This window comes from Thermobia domestica, chromosome 1 (genome assembly GCF_964235325.1).
Source record: "Thermobia domestica chromosome 1, izTheDome1.hap1.1, whole genome shotgun sequence".
In the NCBI taxonomy this organism is placed as follows: Eukaryota; Metazoa; Arthropoda; class Insecta; order Zygentoma; family Lepismatidae; genus Thermobia; species Thermobia domestica.
The window spans coordinates 89015528-89033747 of NC_137454.1; the positions used below are offsets into that span (position 1 = coordinate 89015528).

At 34.5% G+C, this 18220-nt stretch overlaps 1 protein-coding gene across 5 annotated transcripts in view; it reads right to left on the reverse strand.

Moving 5' to 3' along the window:
* LUBEL (Linear Ubiquitin E3 ligase) overlaps positions 1–18220 on the reverse strand; it is a 254196-nt gene that overhangs the window by 118101 nt on the left and 117875 nt on the right. For 4 of the 5 annotated variants that reach the window (XM_081760703.1, XM_081760697.1, XM_081760706.1 and 1 more), the window contains exon 2: positions 16863–16958. The exons of the other annotated variant lie outside the window; for it this stretch is intronic. In XM_081760703.1, the coding sequence (XP_081616829.1) occupies positions 16863–16958 (96 nt within the window). The remainder of the gene's footprint in view (positions 1–16862; positions 16959–18220) is intronic. 5 annotated transcript variants of the gene reach the window in all.

Genomic DNA, 18220 nt, shown 5'->3' on the forward strand with positions numbered 1-18220 from the left:
TTTAGATGTAGAATAAGTGTTAAAGATCTATTACGTGTACTTTTTCTCTATAACACACAGAGTTCGTTCAAACTAATGTTTCTTCATGTAGTTTAATACTAGTAAATTCCAGTATGAAAACTAATGAAATATAAAATTGCTGATCCGAATTGGAGCTTGAATTACTCCAGATAAGTGGAAATGGAAGTAAATAAATCGTGATAGAAAAAAAGAGCGAAATGTTTCCTTATTTTCTTCAAAATATCGGCTTTTTATGGGAAGAAACTTTCAACCTAATAAAGCAACTTTTTTTTTTTTTTTTAATCTAACACACTCTTTTGACTAGCGCAGGAGAAGGATTGGATCACATCATGTCCGTGAGTTTTCCCGGAGTAACGAGTTTTCGCCCATATTTCATTTTCATTAATCATTAATCTTCCCAAAGGAGTTTAAATCTATATAGCCTCGGTGCTGAAAAGGGACATTAAACTGCTATCAGCCAACCTTTTTCTTCCTTTCTTAATGAATAGTAAGGGACAAAAGTTCCCCGTTTGGAAAAAAATATTTTGGGAATAACGGTGGAATGGCTGAAACATACAACAATGGTATTGCTGGAATGTACAGAAAATTGCATTCTTTTTAACTTACTGGAAACAGTACTCAAATTGTCCTTCCATTCTGAAGTCATTTACGAAACTAATTTCATCGAATGGAAAGAACTTCTGTCGCTGACTGTACACATATTTGTATTAGGAAATATGCCACAATCTTCGATGAGAGAATTGAGCAAACGTGTGAAGACTTTATGTATGCGCTAGTGTATCAAACGATCTTCAAGTGAGTTGTGAGTACCTTTCTGCACCAGTTCCTTAGATTTTAAATCAAACAGTCTGCTAACGCAGGTATGAAGTTATATTAAGATCAGCGTAAAATTATATAATAGGAATTAACGAGTTAATTCGAATTAACGAATCAAGCAATGAATAATTATGTTTCTCTTACGTTGAAATGTCACCCATACTTTACGGTTATTTTATTGTGAGCGTTTGGTAATTGTCTGTAACGTTTTCGTATAAGATTTGTTATAATTGATACTTCTTTTGGTTTACAATAAAGGGAGTAAAAATATATGTATATATGCAGGCGCGGATCCAAGGAAGGACTATAGGGGCTATAGTGGCCCCCTTGACGCTTAGGTATATACTAGATAAAATGAGCTTCAATCCTGCATTACACTGGATAAAGCGGTAAATTATGGTTTAGCCCTTCCCTTAATCATATCCTGGATCCGCCACTGTATATATGTATGCAGTTGCTGGTTTATATTTCTAATTCTTGTAACTACGAGTAAACATGAATTTTCGGTACGATTACTTTATTATATAATTTTAACCAGGGGTAAAAGTGAGGTAGAACGCTGGAGGATGCAATTCCCCCACATCCAAATATATGAGGTCCCTCCACTTCCCAAAAAATTACAATGGGCAAAGAAGGCACAGGAGACGGCGTGACCTCATCCGTCCCCCTACCTTTTCAAATCTACGTTTACCCATGCTTTTAACTGAAGCACTTCCACAAATTCAACATGATCTCTATTATTTTCCAATGTGACATTATTATTATGAACAATTACGCCAATTGGTCTCGAAACCTGCGCTGTCGCTTGCCTTTTTGCAACAACTGTGTGTTATCATTTGTTCACTCAGCTATTTTGCTTTATGTTTATGGATTTGAACTTGTGAAAACAAAAGTTATAACTTTTTAATTTGCTTTTAAAAGAAGAGTTTTGTTTGTAAAAAGTAATTGTATGCTTTATATTTCATTCTACTATTATTAAAATGTGCACGCAATTTACCGATTTAAAACTATTAGTTATTATTATTAAATTCATTAGTTTTATGCACTTACAGTTAGTTTTCATACCTCTCCACAAACCATACTTTCCAAATCAGGGACGTGCCCAGAAATTTGAGTTGAAGGCTATCCAAAGTTTTGGTAGCTACTTCGTCTATGTAATATTGAACTCGTGTTATTTTACACCCGATAAAACGATAAGTAATTTTTAAAGTACTGCCACATGTATTCTCAGAAAAAATACTTATATTGTTTTTATAAGAAAAGAACGAGTGCAAATGTAGTGTATGATCAACTCTTTAAGGTACATCAATCATTTCTCTCCTAGACCAACCACAGTTTTCTTAAGCAAGTGTAGAAATATCTGTCGACTAACGAAGTTTAGGGGGAATCCGAAGCCGGTGGACCACCTCGTGAATGCGTCCCTATTCCAAATATATGTAACTCACCGACTATAGGAATAACCACTGAATTCCAATTCAATAGTGGTTTCTAAATCATGATTTTAAAAATTCTTGTTTAATCTTATATGCCATACAGTTTTATGTCTACTAACATTATATTTTTTCAATAACTAATACAACTCACACCAGACTACTTACTGAAAAGGCTTTTCTAAATAAATAAAATAAAAAACAGACAATACACTTCCTTTCTTCATAAACTTTTTTTTTTCGATTACTTTATGCAAATAAGTAGCGTCTCTCATAAGTTGCTTCTTCTTAAACCCACCCTCTTCTTCCTAAATTTCTTAATTTGTTCTAGCATATAATTTCTTGTCCAATATTCACTACGTAATTTTTGGTCACAGGTGATATTATTCTAATTGTGCTGTAGTCATGACATCGTTTTTATGATTCTTTTCGTTACAGATGGAATCATTACTGTCTGTCAATAGAATGAAAAAAAATATATGGCTATGTAACTTTGTAACATATGTGAAATATTTCCTTCTTTTTTTATTCACCAAATTATTAATTACTATAATGACTCAAAAAGTCTCCATTCCAGTTGGTTTCCCGTTTCTAATGTTACCAAGAGCCCTTTTGTTTCTCCACTTACTTGCTCTTCATTTCAGTTTCTACTTTGGTATATTTTCTCTTACATATATTCCTTCCATTTATATCCTTTTTTTCTTATTAACCTTCCGTCCATTCTCATTTTCTAGGATCACATTTGTCCTTCATTTCTTCCGGTATATTTTCATTGATTTTTGCTTCTTGACACCACATTTGCCCATATTTATATACTATTTTTAATTAATCCACTTCTACATTTGCTTCTAGTATGTCTTTGTCAGTTCAGTTTCAGTTTGGAGAAATTGGTTTAGTGTAACACGAACGGCATGTAACACCCCGGTAAATAGTATGAAGAATTAATGATGTATTAAAAGTATGCATATTTGGGCATTTATTTATTATTTATTATATTTGTCATCAACACAATAGGCATAAGCCCAATTAGTGTTGGTGTATTATAAAATAAATTTACAATAGTTTTCTTAAATACATAGTTCTTATTACAGATGTCAATTTCTTTGTGTTCGACACATGTTTTGTTATAAGAAGAGCATATTCTCCAGATTGGTGACTTCAATAATACGTTGGTCCTTGCTTTTTTGCAATAGAACAAGCCAGAGCTATCAGCATGAGTTTTAAGTGTCGGGACATGAAAATTTAGTGTTGATACCAGATCCATAAACTCGTATCGTACAAATTTATGGAGAAAAATTAGATCTAGCACATTTCGCCTTTGTTCAAGTGTAGTTCGCCTTTGTTCAACCAAAACAGAGGTAAATTAGATATAAAATTTGAGCACCTTTTTCTTCACTTACGAGAAGTGAATGGTAATCATACTGTAACGTGTAGAACTTCATTTGGTATGAAGAGAGGAACAATAATACAACCTACAAATAGTAAATAGCTTTTTCGCAACTGGAAGCTGCAAATTCACTTCTTATAATGAATTTTATCAGTCATCCCTCTAGTGAATTTTTTCCTTTAATCGAGATCTAGTTAAATCGCTTTCTCGTGGCCAGTGTTTCTTCCAAATATACTTCCGGGAGAAGAAGGTAGTTTTGAAGTAATTTTGAAAAGACCATGAGTCAAAATATGACGATTTTGCTTTAGTCCAATTTATTTATTTATTTATTTGAACTACCAATTGCTCACAAGTTGTTCATTTCGTACAATGACAAAAAAAAAAAAAAAAAAACTACTTTCTCAAACAGAGGTCGATCATTTAATATCTATCAGAATTTTCAAAAATTAAACAGTTTCTTTCGAAGTTCTCATAACTTTACTTTTCTAACTCATGACCTTTTCAAAAATACTGATTCAATTGATTTCCAATTACATGTTACTCTTGTGTCGAACACACCCTTTAAGAAAAAGTGTCCAGCACAGTCTCATCACTTCTTGATTTTTCCATCTCGGACAAAGTCTTCTGGAGTAAAGTTTGCTTGCACTCATAAACACAAAGTTCACAAAATTTTGTAAAAAAAAATCGATTAGCTTGTTTCCAAGGTAAAATTTGCAGCAAAAGAAACAAAGAAGAACACTAGTTTTAGAATACTTCTATTTATTTGATGGATATGATGTAATCCTATATCATTATTAACGTTTTTGTTTTAAATATTTTCTCCAAAATTGGGTTGATTTTCGAGTGTTTATTTTTTTCTTATATTCTAAAACCCTGAAGTGTAATGTCCTCATACCATTATCTCTGTCAGCCTCTCCAATAGTTCTACACAAAACACGAATAAACAAAGTGTCAGTATTTCGACCTGGATTTGATATCGTGCCAGAGGAAGTTTTGTATAAGAGCCAAACCTGTTTTTTTTTATTTTATTTTAACCAGTCACGCTTTCTTTGCGTAGATTGTAGAAGCATGGAGAACAAAACCATGCTGTTTCGATTTGTGGTCAAATATACGGTGTACGTAAATTTCATTTCTTACGGTCACTGCTGCAACTAATAATAACGCTTATAATTCAGGCTACTTGATTTAGTAGATCACATTGCTTTCATGTAAGTAAAGTTCTTTAAGATTATGAACGTTTTTATTCTTCTTAAATCGGCCATCTGCCATTAATTTTTCAGATTAAGGATTAAAAGATGAAAGATTTGATGATGGAAAAAGCTGTGAAGTAGTGACTTCTCCGTTAAATCCTGCTATGCAGCAGATGTCCCAATGGCCTAATGGCCAACTTTTTGACTTCTATCTTCCATTAGTATCATCATGGATTGGGGCAGAGGACAACCCCTGTGTTTGAAATGAAATGAAATTTCTGGTTTTACGTCCCACGATTATGTACTATAAACTAAACGAGTTGAATGATTAATTAATATTAGTCATTATGAATAATTTGTGGAAATTAGAATGTGGGAGGAAACGGGAGAACTAAGAGAAAACCGGCAGATACCACGTTAACCATCACAAGCTCACTTTGTTTAGAATCGAACCAGGGGATCCCTTGCACCAGAGGTGAGTGCTTTACCATCTTTAAGTATACAGTATGTCCGTAAAATAGTAATGGAGTTTTAAACAGTCATAGTTTTGGAACAAACTACGGTAGAGAGATGAAATATACGTCAAATTAGAGAGAAACTTCCCAAGTATCTTACCTGTTCAGTAGACTTCGATGAGTGCTCCTTTAGTTACCTGGCAGATGTGAAGATGATATAATCAGTTTCTTTAATTCAGTTTTTCACTATCGCACTCATGTTCCATAACGGTATGTGGAGGTTCAGTATTCAATATACGAATATCATGCTGATGTAGTTACCCAGGAGCATGAAGCATTGCTTCATCACTGAAAATAAACTTATTGAATTTCTCATCCCGCTCCAACTTATCCAGAATGACTGTAGCAAAAGACAAATCTTTTAACTTTGTCCTGTTTGTGTTTCTGTAACATTTGAATTTTGTACCCAGTGAAACATAACCACTTTTTTTTTTTTTTAACACATTGTGAGCAGTTGTTTTAGAATTCCAAACTCTCTAGAACCTTCCGTATTGATTTTTCGGGCTACGTAAGAAACTTTTTCGGACAGTTTCAATCGTTCCATCACATATGATACTGATAGCCATCTTGGGCATGGCTAGTTTGTTTCGCTAGTTCTTGAGACTTTTGTTGTCTGCTCGTAACCTTTCGTACACGTAAACTTAAAGATTTTTTCCCTTTAATTTGACGTGTAGTTGACTTCTCTATCATGTCTTGTTCCAAATCTATGTCTGTTTAAAAACTCCACCATTGTTTTACGGACACATTGAACATAAATCAATAGTATTGTAATACAGTGTAGTAATGAAAACTCGAAACTACATATATCGGTGGAGAATCTCGCCTTCTATCCCTCCCTCCCCCCCTCTCTCTCTCTCACACACACACACATATATGAAGCAAAACTTGAAATTATGCTGCTGTTTCCATAGTAGGATTTAGGAAGAAGTCGTCACATTACGACTTTTATTACTGTTACTGTTTATATGATTAACCCCCCAAAAGGGTTTCTTATTTAATCTACGTATATTGTAGTTTGACGAAGAAAGGCAAGATAGGAGTAGGAGGTAGATCAGGTTTAATGTTACTCATATATATCTTCAAAATTTCTACCTTGGGCTACCAATTCCAATACTATTTTCAAAAATGAAGGTTCTGGTGGCAGTAGCGAAACTGGTAAGTCTTTTTAATTAAATTTGAAGTTGACAAAAGTTATCAATATTGAAAATCTTTAAAGTGAAATGTTCTATTTAATCTGCAAGGCAGTTGTGAAACTCTTATAACACTCTTGATGTTTAACTGTGAATAAGTCAAGCATTGCTTCCAGCTCATAATATACTTATGGTTATAGCAATATCCCTAAATGAAAACAAAAATTTCATTTTATGATTTAAAATAATGTTTATAAATTTCCGTACCTACCAACTCTGATCCAAAATCGAATGCTATTCGGGAGTCGAGAAATATGTATATGATAAAAAAACAAAATGTAGGCCCGCTTTTATAGAAAAAAGTATACAAGATATTTTGAAAAATCAGATTAGAGGTGTCTGCTAACAAGGTTGGAGTCTCTAGATCCTGTTAGGTTGGGCTCTCGCAATGTACACGAAGTCTTCAATTTGAAAGTGGAATTTATGTTAATAAGAAGTGAATTTCTCTTCACAGTGTGAAATTACAGTAGACTTAAAAAGTACAAGAATTCAATACTCAAACTTGAAGTAGTATATCTATAACTACTGGTTGCAACAGATTAATAAGATTAAATATAGAACATGCTCCTCGGACGCTGAATTCATTTCAAATAGCCATTACTCACTATATCTTACTGTTTTTATTCTATTGCAATATAGTTTGAAATCGGAAATAGTTAATTTGAGTGATTTTCAGATTAAATAGATGGTTAACGGAGGAGATAGAACCTATTCTTGGGAAGTTGAATCAATTGCAAAAAGCTGCATCTCCGTATCTCTTATCATTTTTGCACTACGAAAATCAGTATTGAAACCGTAAATACTCGTAAATATCAAATCACTTCCTGTTTTGGCAGTATGTCGTAGGTTGTCATGATATGTACTCCTGAAGTTTTGAATCGATTTCAGAAACCCACTTGTCACTAACTATTGCCATATTTTGTTCCATGCCGATTGATGTTTAAACCGAAAATTACTAATTTGAATGTCCTTCAGATTTAATAGGAGGTTAAGGGAGGACATAGGACCTACTATTGGAAAGCTGAATGGATTGCAAAAAATTGCATCTCGATATCTCTTGTCGTTTTCTCTCTACGGAAATTAGTATTGAAACCGGAAGTAGAAGTAAATTTCAACCACTCTCGATTTTGATAGAGATCCGCAGGCTGTGATTATATGTTCTCTTGAAGCCTTTTACCGAAAACCGCTCGTTGCTATCTATTACTACTTCAGTTCTATGTCTTTGGCGTGGGAGACCCGGGTTCGATTCCCGGCGGTAGCTCATGTTGTTCGGATTCCACGTTAATCAGTAGGTCCACGTCTCATATAGCCTCGCTGCTGAAAGGGACGCTAAACTAAAATCAACTCAACTCAATTCAGTTCTATGTCGATAAGAGTTGGAACCGGAAATCGTAAATTGAATCACTTCCGGTTTGAATAGAAGTTAATAGGAGAGATTTATCGTATTCTTGGGACGGTGAATCAAGTGCAAAAAATTGTATCTCGATATCTCTTACAGTTTTCTCTCTATTAGAATCAGTACATATTGCAACTGGAAATAGTAGTAAATTTCTACCACTTCTGCTTTTTGTAGAGTGTTGCGGAGTTGTGATGATATGCTCTCGTAAGACATTAAATGGATTTCAAAAAACCGCTAGTCACTATCTATTACTATTTTTGTTTTATGGCGATAAGTGTTGAAAATGGAAATGGCTAATTTGAACGTCATCTGGTTTGAATAGAGGGTTATTAAAGAAGATGGAACCTATTCTTGGGGCAATGAATCGATTGCAGAACACCACATCTTGCTATCTCTTGCCGTTCTTGCTCTCTGAAAATCAGTACTGATCCGGAAGTAATAGTAAATTTGTACCACTTCTGGTGTTGGCAAAGTATTCAGGATAGTCATGATACGTTGGCTTGAGGCGCTGAATCTTTTGCAAAAAGCCGCTACTCACTATCTGTTACGTTTTTGTTCTACGGTGATACAAGTTGAAACCGGAAATGACTAATTTGAACCACACTTTTGATGCGTTGGATCCCTGGTTCGAACTCTGGCCAAGTAAGTTTGTGGTGGACAACATTGTGTTCGTGAATATATTCAGAGTACTCCTGTTCCCTGCTACACTTTCATTCCACCAATTATTCTATCATCATTCACTTGCCTTAATCATCGTCTCCCCTAGCCTAAAGGGCATAATCGAGGGACGTTAAACTGAAAGATTTAATTTCTTTTCATTTGAACCTCTTACACTGAGAAAAAAAATGTAGGTGGCGTACTTAAAAAAAAAAGGTTACATGCGTAATTCCTGTAGTTTTTGGACTTAACGTACAGCAGACGTATAACTGAAAACGCATGTTTTATAATACTTTCTGTATAAGTATTCCATCTGTACGTACTTTCTGTATGAAACAATGTAGGTGGTCAGGATCTCACATACAAATGGACGTATATAACATATAGCTGACGAAGGTAACATAAGTATATGCATGTGATATACGGAAAACTGTTAGATGTCAGATATCCTGCAACGGCATCATGCAACATCTAAGGGCAGTGTCTATGTAGCATACGGATAACGTATGCTCCGTACTGATTTCTATAGTAAGCAAGAGGATACCATATATTTGTAGAATACAATATACTGCTGTCCGAAGAACGGATTTTTCTCTGTGTACGATTTTAATAGAGAGTTAACGGAGGAGATGGGATCTATTCTTGGGAAGCTTAATTGATTGCGAAAAACCAGAACGTTTTTGCTCTGATGCCTGTCGACAGACGAACGAACGGACGGACTTACAAAGCCGCTCTATTAGACTTCCGACAGTTATGCAAAGAATAGATTGGAAGTATAATAATAAGAATAGAATGTGTTTATTATTTGTTCCGGTTCAATTCCTTCAGGGACCTAGGATTTCCTGTTAAGCCCGCATTGCGAGAATAAAGGTAAAAAATTCAGTTCTGAATGCCAGATGTAACTGTGATGGAAGCTGATGTAATGATCATATATTGCCGAAGTAAAATAAATAAATAAATAAATAAATAAAACTGCCTGAAAAATCATATTTCTTTGTAAGCATAACACCATGGAGTTACGTGATATATATATATATATAGATAGATAGATAGATAGATAGATAGATAGATAGATAGATAGATATAGATAGATAGATATTTTTTTTTTTTCAAAAATATACCGTAAAATATCGGAGTCGTTATACTAATATTCTCAAAAGTGGTTCTTCTTACTACTCTAGGTGCAAAAATAACTAATCATCGAAACTTATTTTTGAAAGAAATATACAATGTGTATTGTTTCTTGTGGAAGTCGACAAGCACATGCAAGTATATCGCTCTGCGCGACTCTAACCAATCCACCTTTTGTAGTACAACCTGAGAGATACAAGTACTGTTAAAATAGTGTATGTGAAATTCCTCTGTTACAGCGCTAATAAAATTCTGTTTCTTTCCCTACTCGTGTATGATCTTTCATTTTTCAGTACCACTGATACTATAGCTGCACTTAGAGATACACCACATGTTTCCATATTTTCTCTGTAGTATCCGTTTATTTAGCTGCTCATCGCTTGTGTGTTGTTTTGTGCAATAGAGAGACCTTCGTACAAATGAAATGAAATGAAATCTTTAAGTTTTACGTCCCACGGTTATGCCGGTTAGGCTAAAGGAGACGATGAAGATGACAGATGAGTGAAATGGTGGAATGAAGAAAGTGGGAGGAAACGTGAGAAACCCGAGAAAACCCATGAGCATGGTGTTTGTCCATCACAAAGTCCACACGGCACGAGCTGGGATCGAACCAGGAACCCCAAGCACCGGAAGTGAACGCTCTACCACTGAACCCGAGGCCACATATTTTTTCCAGCCCCGGGCCTCCACATGGCTTAATCCAGACCTGATACACTCACATCATTCCAGAATCGTGATAAACTTTTTACATGATAGAACATGTGGTAAGAAATGCTTCCACTCTCATCGTACATGTGGAAGAAATGCTTCCTCTCCCATCGTACATACATACCTGAAATTGACTCACTATCAATTCTTTGTGACTGTTTTCAAAACTGAATAATTCATTTATGCCCAATTTGTGATCATAAGTGTTCCGGAAGTTATATTTTCCAATATTTAAAACAAGTCGGTCAAATGACTTCTTAGACTCGTATGGTCGTTGAATAAAAGTGTCGCAAAGGTGTACATAATATTCGGGAATTATGTCCAAAAATGATATATACAGTAGTTATCATTTAAAAAAATAAAACTGGAAGATATGAGAAAACTTCACTTTATTTTTTTACACACCTTGTAAAGTAAGTTTTATTAATATCTTTCAGTATGGTGAGCTAAATATGTATACAGAATACAATATAATGTCTATTTCGGCTCTTGTTCTCAACATAGAAACTTTATATATATTTGCTTATAGTAAAACAAAAATCAAATATTTTTTATTTAATATTATTCATATAAGAGGAATTTCACAAATTAAATCTAAGAAGAAAAAATGAAATAGAATTCGCATTTTTCATTGCTAATTTCTAATTTTACTATTGATAAAGCAAGTACAATCTTTTATTTAGATGGCCTTCGTAATTTGGGAAATGTAGAAAAATGCGAACCAAGTGGCTATTTTATCGTCCCATTTTGGAATGAACTACGTCACGAGCTCTGCGATATACAGATTGGCATTGCAGTTCCGTCCCAAGTTGATTTTCTTTTATTTTAGGCTTTCTGTGGTGTCATCAGAGAGAGTTTATGAACCATGTTTCATTGCATGTAAGCGACGGCATTTGTAAGGCAGGTAAAAAAATAAAAGTTTATGCATGATGGAGCCTGCGTACTGCACGGTAGACGAAGTAATATTTTTGTACAACAGAATTGCTGAAATTGGCGCTAGTTGCGTTCCCATGTGTGCCACATGTCTTTTCAGTGAAGTTAAGATGCTGGCTCGCAACCACGCATTTCGTTCTTAACCGACCACAAACACGGATTCTGGAGAAAAGCCAAGTTGCATAGAAGACACGTACGTATGGAAGGTATCGCGTGTCATTACAAAATGGGAGTCTTTTAGAAGTTGGTTGGGGGTCCTCTGCATGCACTGTATGTACTTTGTCATGTAATAGTCAAAATTGTAGTATGTGAACGCAGAGCTACGCAATTAGAAAATAATTTTCAATTTTGCTATTATGGTACATCACAAAATAAGACAATATTACTTTATAATTGGGCTGAGTAAAGGAGCTCAGCTCAAGTGCAACTCATTCCTTAGAAGTTAGCGGAACCTAAGGTGTAGAAAACATGAGCCATGGCAACAATTGCAAAGTGCCAGTTGGAATCTTAAAACATGCGGTGAAAATTAGGAGTGTTGCCAATTTGAAAGATCGAATAATGGACGTTTGGTGCACATTAGAAGCAGTCCTAAATTCATACTGGTTAACAATGGAACAAAAATGAGCATATCATTGGCTTTTTGGGAAAATTTGCTATTAAAATGAGGTGTCACATGCTATGATTTTCATTTTTCAAACTTCATTTTAATTCAAAATGGTGGACTTCAAGATGGCTGCCGTCAAGGCTACCCTTACCGTATCACTTTCCTCTAGGCATAATATGTATTACCGAAGCTTTTATCCACTTATTATCGTTAATACGCGGGTTAGAAGCGGAGGTAAGGGACTTTCACACATAGTAAGTGAACAATTAAATGTTTGTAATTTTTCCCCAAATGGGTGTATCTCAAAAGTAGCTTCACCATTGTCTTTCTGATTAAATTCTAGCCCGAAATTATGTATCATATTACCGTATTTCCATTTAAAAAGCTTAACCTTAATTCAAAATGGCGGATTTCAAGATGGCTGCCGTCAAGGTCATACCTACCATACAACTTCTCCCTAGGCCTTATATATATATCTACATGGTTGTTCTTTCATTAACGTTCCGTTTACAAAGGTTAGTAAGGGACTTCTGCAGTAATCTCTAATAACCACATCACAACTTAAAAATTTTTTAAAAAAGAAAAGAAAACATGCACCATGGCAAAAATTTCTGTCATCACAAATAACACATGTATGTCCTCTATCAGCTAGAAAAATTTCATTGAAATCAGAGCCCGACAATTGGGTGATGTCCCTTGTAAGGTTAAATAACTTTCTTATACCCCAAAAAGGAAAAGATAGGAAGATGCTTATGTCCATTCTCGATTTTTCAATTTTCGATAAACGTTCCAAAATCACACAATTTTTCTTTCTTTCGAAGGTAGGATCCTAACCTAACTACGAATATCGGTTTCTTGCACCCCTAAAACGATGGTTTTATCCCATTCATACAAGGTCAAATATTAAATGATTTACCATAACGTTGTCCCTAGCTGAGAATTTAAGTGACATAAATTATCCATTGAGTGCTCATTATGGGTGTAAATTTGATGATCGATTTAACTTTTCATTTGCTGTTATCCTGTGTTTAGAATAAGTTCCATACTCTGACAGCTCCGCTATATGTATATGAAAGGCGTATCCCTAGAAACGTAATTTTTTACCCAATTAACTTATCACACTAGCTTCATTGCGGACAGCATTGTATCTGTCGGTTTTCTTGGGGTTCTCCCTTTCCTTTCACATTTTCATACCGCAAATTCTTCCATAATCATTCCATCTTCCAAAATCTTCCATTACAACTACCTCTCTCTCTCTTTTAGCTCAAAGAGCATTACTGAGAGACATTAACTTGGAGACAACTCATTACTCTTCCTTTGCTTCACAATGAGGATTGCCTTCTACTTCATAATTAGCCATATTGTGTGAACAAAAGATCCTGTGAGACGCCAGAATATGCAAATTATTTTAATCAGAGTACGATCAATCCAAATAAACGCCGAATTCACCTAATCTTTAATAATAATAATAATAATAATAATAATAATAATAATAATAATAATAATAATAATAATAATAATAATAATATATAACTCTATGGCCTATGGAACCCGGAGGTTCAATGCCGCGTTCACAAAAGCTCTCCACTGACTTCTATCCTTAGCTAATTGCATCCAGTTTCTACTTTGTATTCCTATCTCTGCGAGATTCGTCTTAATATTGTCCTCCCATCTGTGCCTAGGTCTTCCTAATGGTCGTTTTCCGATTGGTCTTCCAGTCAAGACTTTGAAAGCGTTTCTACTTTCTTTCATTCTAGCTACATGACCCGCCCACCTAAGCTTCCTAGACTTGACGACCCTAACAATGTTGGGTAAACCATATAAATTATGTAGTTCCACGTTATGTAGTTTCCGCCACTCCCCATTCCCGTTCCTGTTGGGTCCGAATATTCGTCTCAGGATCTTGTTCACAAGTACTTTCAGTCTATGTTCTTCCCTCAGAGTAAGCGACCGTGTTTTGCAACCATACAGAACAACAGGCATGATTATCGTTTTATATATTTTAAGCTTCAAATTCCTCGACAGAATTCGCGACAAGAGATTTTGAACCGAATAATAACACGAATTCCCTGCTTTTAGTCGACATTTAATTTCTCCGTGAATATGATTTTCGTCTGTTAATATTGATCCTAGATATTTGAAACTATCCACTTTATCAAAAGTATTATTTAATATTTTAACGCATCCATAATTTGCTGTATTCCGGTCTGTATATATACATTGGATGAAATAAATTTGCCATTTTACGTCCCACAATTATGACCTTTAGGCGGAGAATACGGAAAGAAATGGGAGAACCAGAGAAAATAAATAGACAATATGTTGTCAATCACAAGTTATGGATAGATCCAGAAACTCTTCGCACGCTCTACCACTGAATTGAAATTATGTAGAAAAACGGAAAAGAGAAAGAAAAAAGGAAAAGAAAAATGAAAGAGAGATAATATTACTACCATTTGCACCACAATGAATTTCGTAAGTATTATCTTTTAAATTGTAATAGCTTTTCATAGTGTGAATAACCGTAAATTCTGAGTTCAAAAAATAGCATTATTACTGTGTAAAATAATAAAGAGGCGCAATATGAAAAGCACTGACGCCTCTAGGACCAATTGCTGAGGCGTTTAAAATGCTTGGATTTATTAAACGATCGTGCTGTCATTTTAAAAACATAAAAACAATATTAACTTTATATAACTCTTTTGTAAGAACAAAATTAGAGTACGCTTCTATAATTTGGGAACCATATTACCAAAAACCAAAGCAACAAATAGAAAAGGTACAAAAGAAAATGTTAAAATATATTAGTTATAAAATAGATAATATACCAACTCGTTATGTATCTTACAATATACTTCTCAGGAGGTTTCAGCTTTTGTCACTGGAGGATAGAAGGTTTATTCAATGTGTATTGTACTTGAAAAAACTTATTGATAACCAAGAGGATAATATGTCTTTCTTAGGTAAATTACCATTCTATTGTCCTCGTCAAAACCTGAGATTCAGACAAATGTTTTATATGCCTGACAACAAAACAAATTTAGCAAAAAACTCTCCGTTGTATAGGATATGTGATAGAGGCAATAAAATACATTCTATGGGTCTGGACATATTTCAATTAAGATGCTCAATATTTAAACAAAAATGCCTCCAAATGTTACTTAATAAAGTGTAAAGATTGTTATTATATCTGGTACTTATTGACTGTACGTGAACAAAACAAGAGTAATGGTTAGTTGTTAGAATTACTTTACATGTAGCACATTCTGCACCATTATAAAATTAACAATTTGTGCTTTGTAATTGCCTTCGGGTGTTAAGTACAAATAAATTATTATTATTATTATTATTATTATTATTTTATCATCACCAACATTTGCAGATCGACTGTAACTTGTTAAACGTGCTATAATTAAATACTTGGGTTGATCGGTACAAATAGCTTCATTTCAGACGAGCCTTAATCTTCATTTCAGACGAGCCTTAATTCAATCAACTAAAATTTCGTTTGCAAACTAATGGTTATATATATATATATATATATATATATATATATATATATATATATATATATATATATATATATATATATATATATATATATATATATATATATATATATATATAAACTTGCAGTGTTAAAAGTATAGTGGAAACAAAATTACATTGATACAGATAATAAACAAAGTAGATATCAAGAAAAGCAAGTAAACTAATATAAAAGTAAAACTTGGAAAATATAAATTTAGTTACTCTCAACTTAATAAAGATAAATTGAAAACACATGCTGATCAGAATATAAGTATATGTGCAATGCTAATTGGTACTTTTCTTTGTTCTTAGATAGAAAGAGTAATGACAAAATTGTGATAGTGTTATACTAAGAGTTTCGTTTAACCGAATTTAACGAGACTAATGTTGCTTCGGTTGAACGAAAATTCGATTGCTTCGGAAGAAAGTATTTATGATACACAGTACTGTATATTTGGTAATTATATTTTCAAGTGAATAGACGGTATTGACAATATATGATACCTTCAAAACCAAACATTGCTAAACTAGTACTACTAAAAGAAAATAATGAAGTTTAATTCAGTTTCTAGAAAGATTTTTTTTTCTAAAGGCTTCTTTCAGCGATTCAGTTAACCGGAAATTCGGTTAAAATAGGGATCCAGTTAAGTGGGACTATAGTGTATTTAGATACCGTTACTCTTTAGAACCATAATACTTTATTTATGATACATGTACAGTATTTGCAGTATAATACTTGCCACCAAATCCGCGAGCATCAACAATGTTACTCATCTTTCAGCGATCTCTATTGGTGAAAATACCAACATTTGTATTTCTGTTATGTATGAACGAGGGAGATGAAGTAAAACTTTTAGGCTACCAACCGCAGCATTCCCAGCTTACGTATTGTGTACCATCGGAGAAGTGTCAATGAAGAGAGTAGGAACCTTCTGTTGTTCACGTATAGTGTATTCGAACTCGGATCCTTAGTACTGAATGACAGTACTCTACTACTGCGATATTGCGCTCCAAAAATATTGTAATTTTATGTCGCACACGACGCACGAGATCCGTGGAGGTTAAAATTTGAAAGATCGAAGTTCAAAGCCGATAGCTAGCCAAGTAAATTAGTTTGAAAGCAGGGTAGCCGGTAAACACTTACCTTTAATGGTATTATAGGAGCAAATTTTGAATAGGTATTAATATTTTCAAAAGGACAGAAAAAAAAAGATTGTAGAAGGTATATTATTTCTTAAAATAGGAAGAGTCCGTGCACTCATATTAAGGAAGGTCTCTCTACAGTGTCTCTAACTACGTTGGTAAGGGTACTGGTTTCAAACCTTTCACTCGTGGTTCTCCAGAACTTACCAACGAAGATGAGACCCATTGAGGCATAGCACGGCTGGATCGGAAACGAGAACCGGAAGTCGCTTGCATCATGCGCCACCTGTCGTAGTCCGAGCTCTGAGGAGAAGAGTTTAAAGATCAAAGTAAACAACAACACATAAAGCAACGTACACAAATTATGGGATGCAACATAGAATGCAACAAACAGTGTCCATAAGAAGTAAATTAGTATTCTTTAGATTTCTATTCTTTACCCTTCATAGTACACATACCACTAGAAAGATATGTATATCAGTGTAAATGTATTACGTCATTCATATCGCTATTATATATCCTAGTTCTTTCAAACGGAAAATCAAGTGGTCGATATATCGGCCTTTAGTTCTCAGAAGGTAATAAGTTTACATAAATGGCATTATCTACTAATACGCAATATACAAATTTAAAACAGATCACAGTAGTTAGTAGTCTCTTAGTACCGTATTAATTAGTGCATTTTTCGCCTTATATATGGTTTATTTATTTAGTACTGTATATTTTGTCATTTTCTGTGGTACGCGAATTCAAAGGCTATGTGATTTCACGCAAAAATAGTGTACGTACATAAGCTAAAATCGCATCATGTTCTTTAGTTTAACATTCTGAGAGAATGTGGGAATAGAACATTTACTACACATGTTATTAAATCATGTGGCACTACAGCTAGCTTCTTGTGATCTTTGATCTTCCTATATTTTTCCATCTCGCTCTCCATGTTTAGCGGAGCTTCCATGCGGCTAGGTGGTTAGCGTAAGCATCTTTGGCGCGAGAAACCTGGGTACGATTTTCTGCTGAAGCTCATAAGGTTCGGAATCCATGTTAAGCTGTAGGTCCACGTGTCATATAGCCCGGCTGGTGGGCTTCCACAGAATCATCATTCCTAAGTATGACTTATACTATTTATTCAGACACGTAGCGTATACAGGGCGTAGTGCATCCGAAGATCATTGAGAAAAATGCCTCCATTCAACTAGTCATCTGTTTTATTACGTGTTTGATCAGATAGTATACATCAGTCTGTAGTCGGTGCAGATCTTCAGTGAGGCCTTTAGGATAAAATGACATATGTGCCAACTCGTTCATTTTTACTTTTTTGTGTCGTCCTCTATAACCACTGTGTGTGTGTCATTGGTTCATACATCTAGGGATGCGCATGAGTCGAGTCGAGTCGAGATTTAAGCTTGTCTCGACTCGTCTCGAGAAAATGTTGTCTCGACTCGAAAATATGTTTCTGTCTCGAGTCGTGTCTTGACTCGACAGTCTCTGTCTCGACTCGACTCGAATTCGAGTCGAGTCAAAATATACGAGTTAAAATATATGCAAACATCAGTCAGACCATT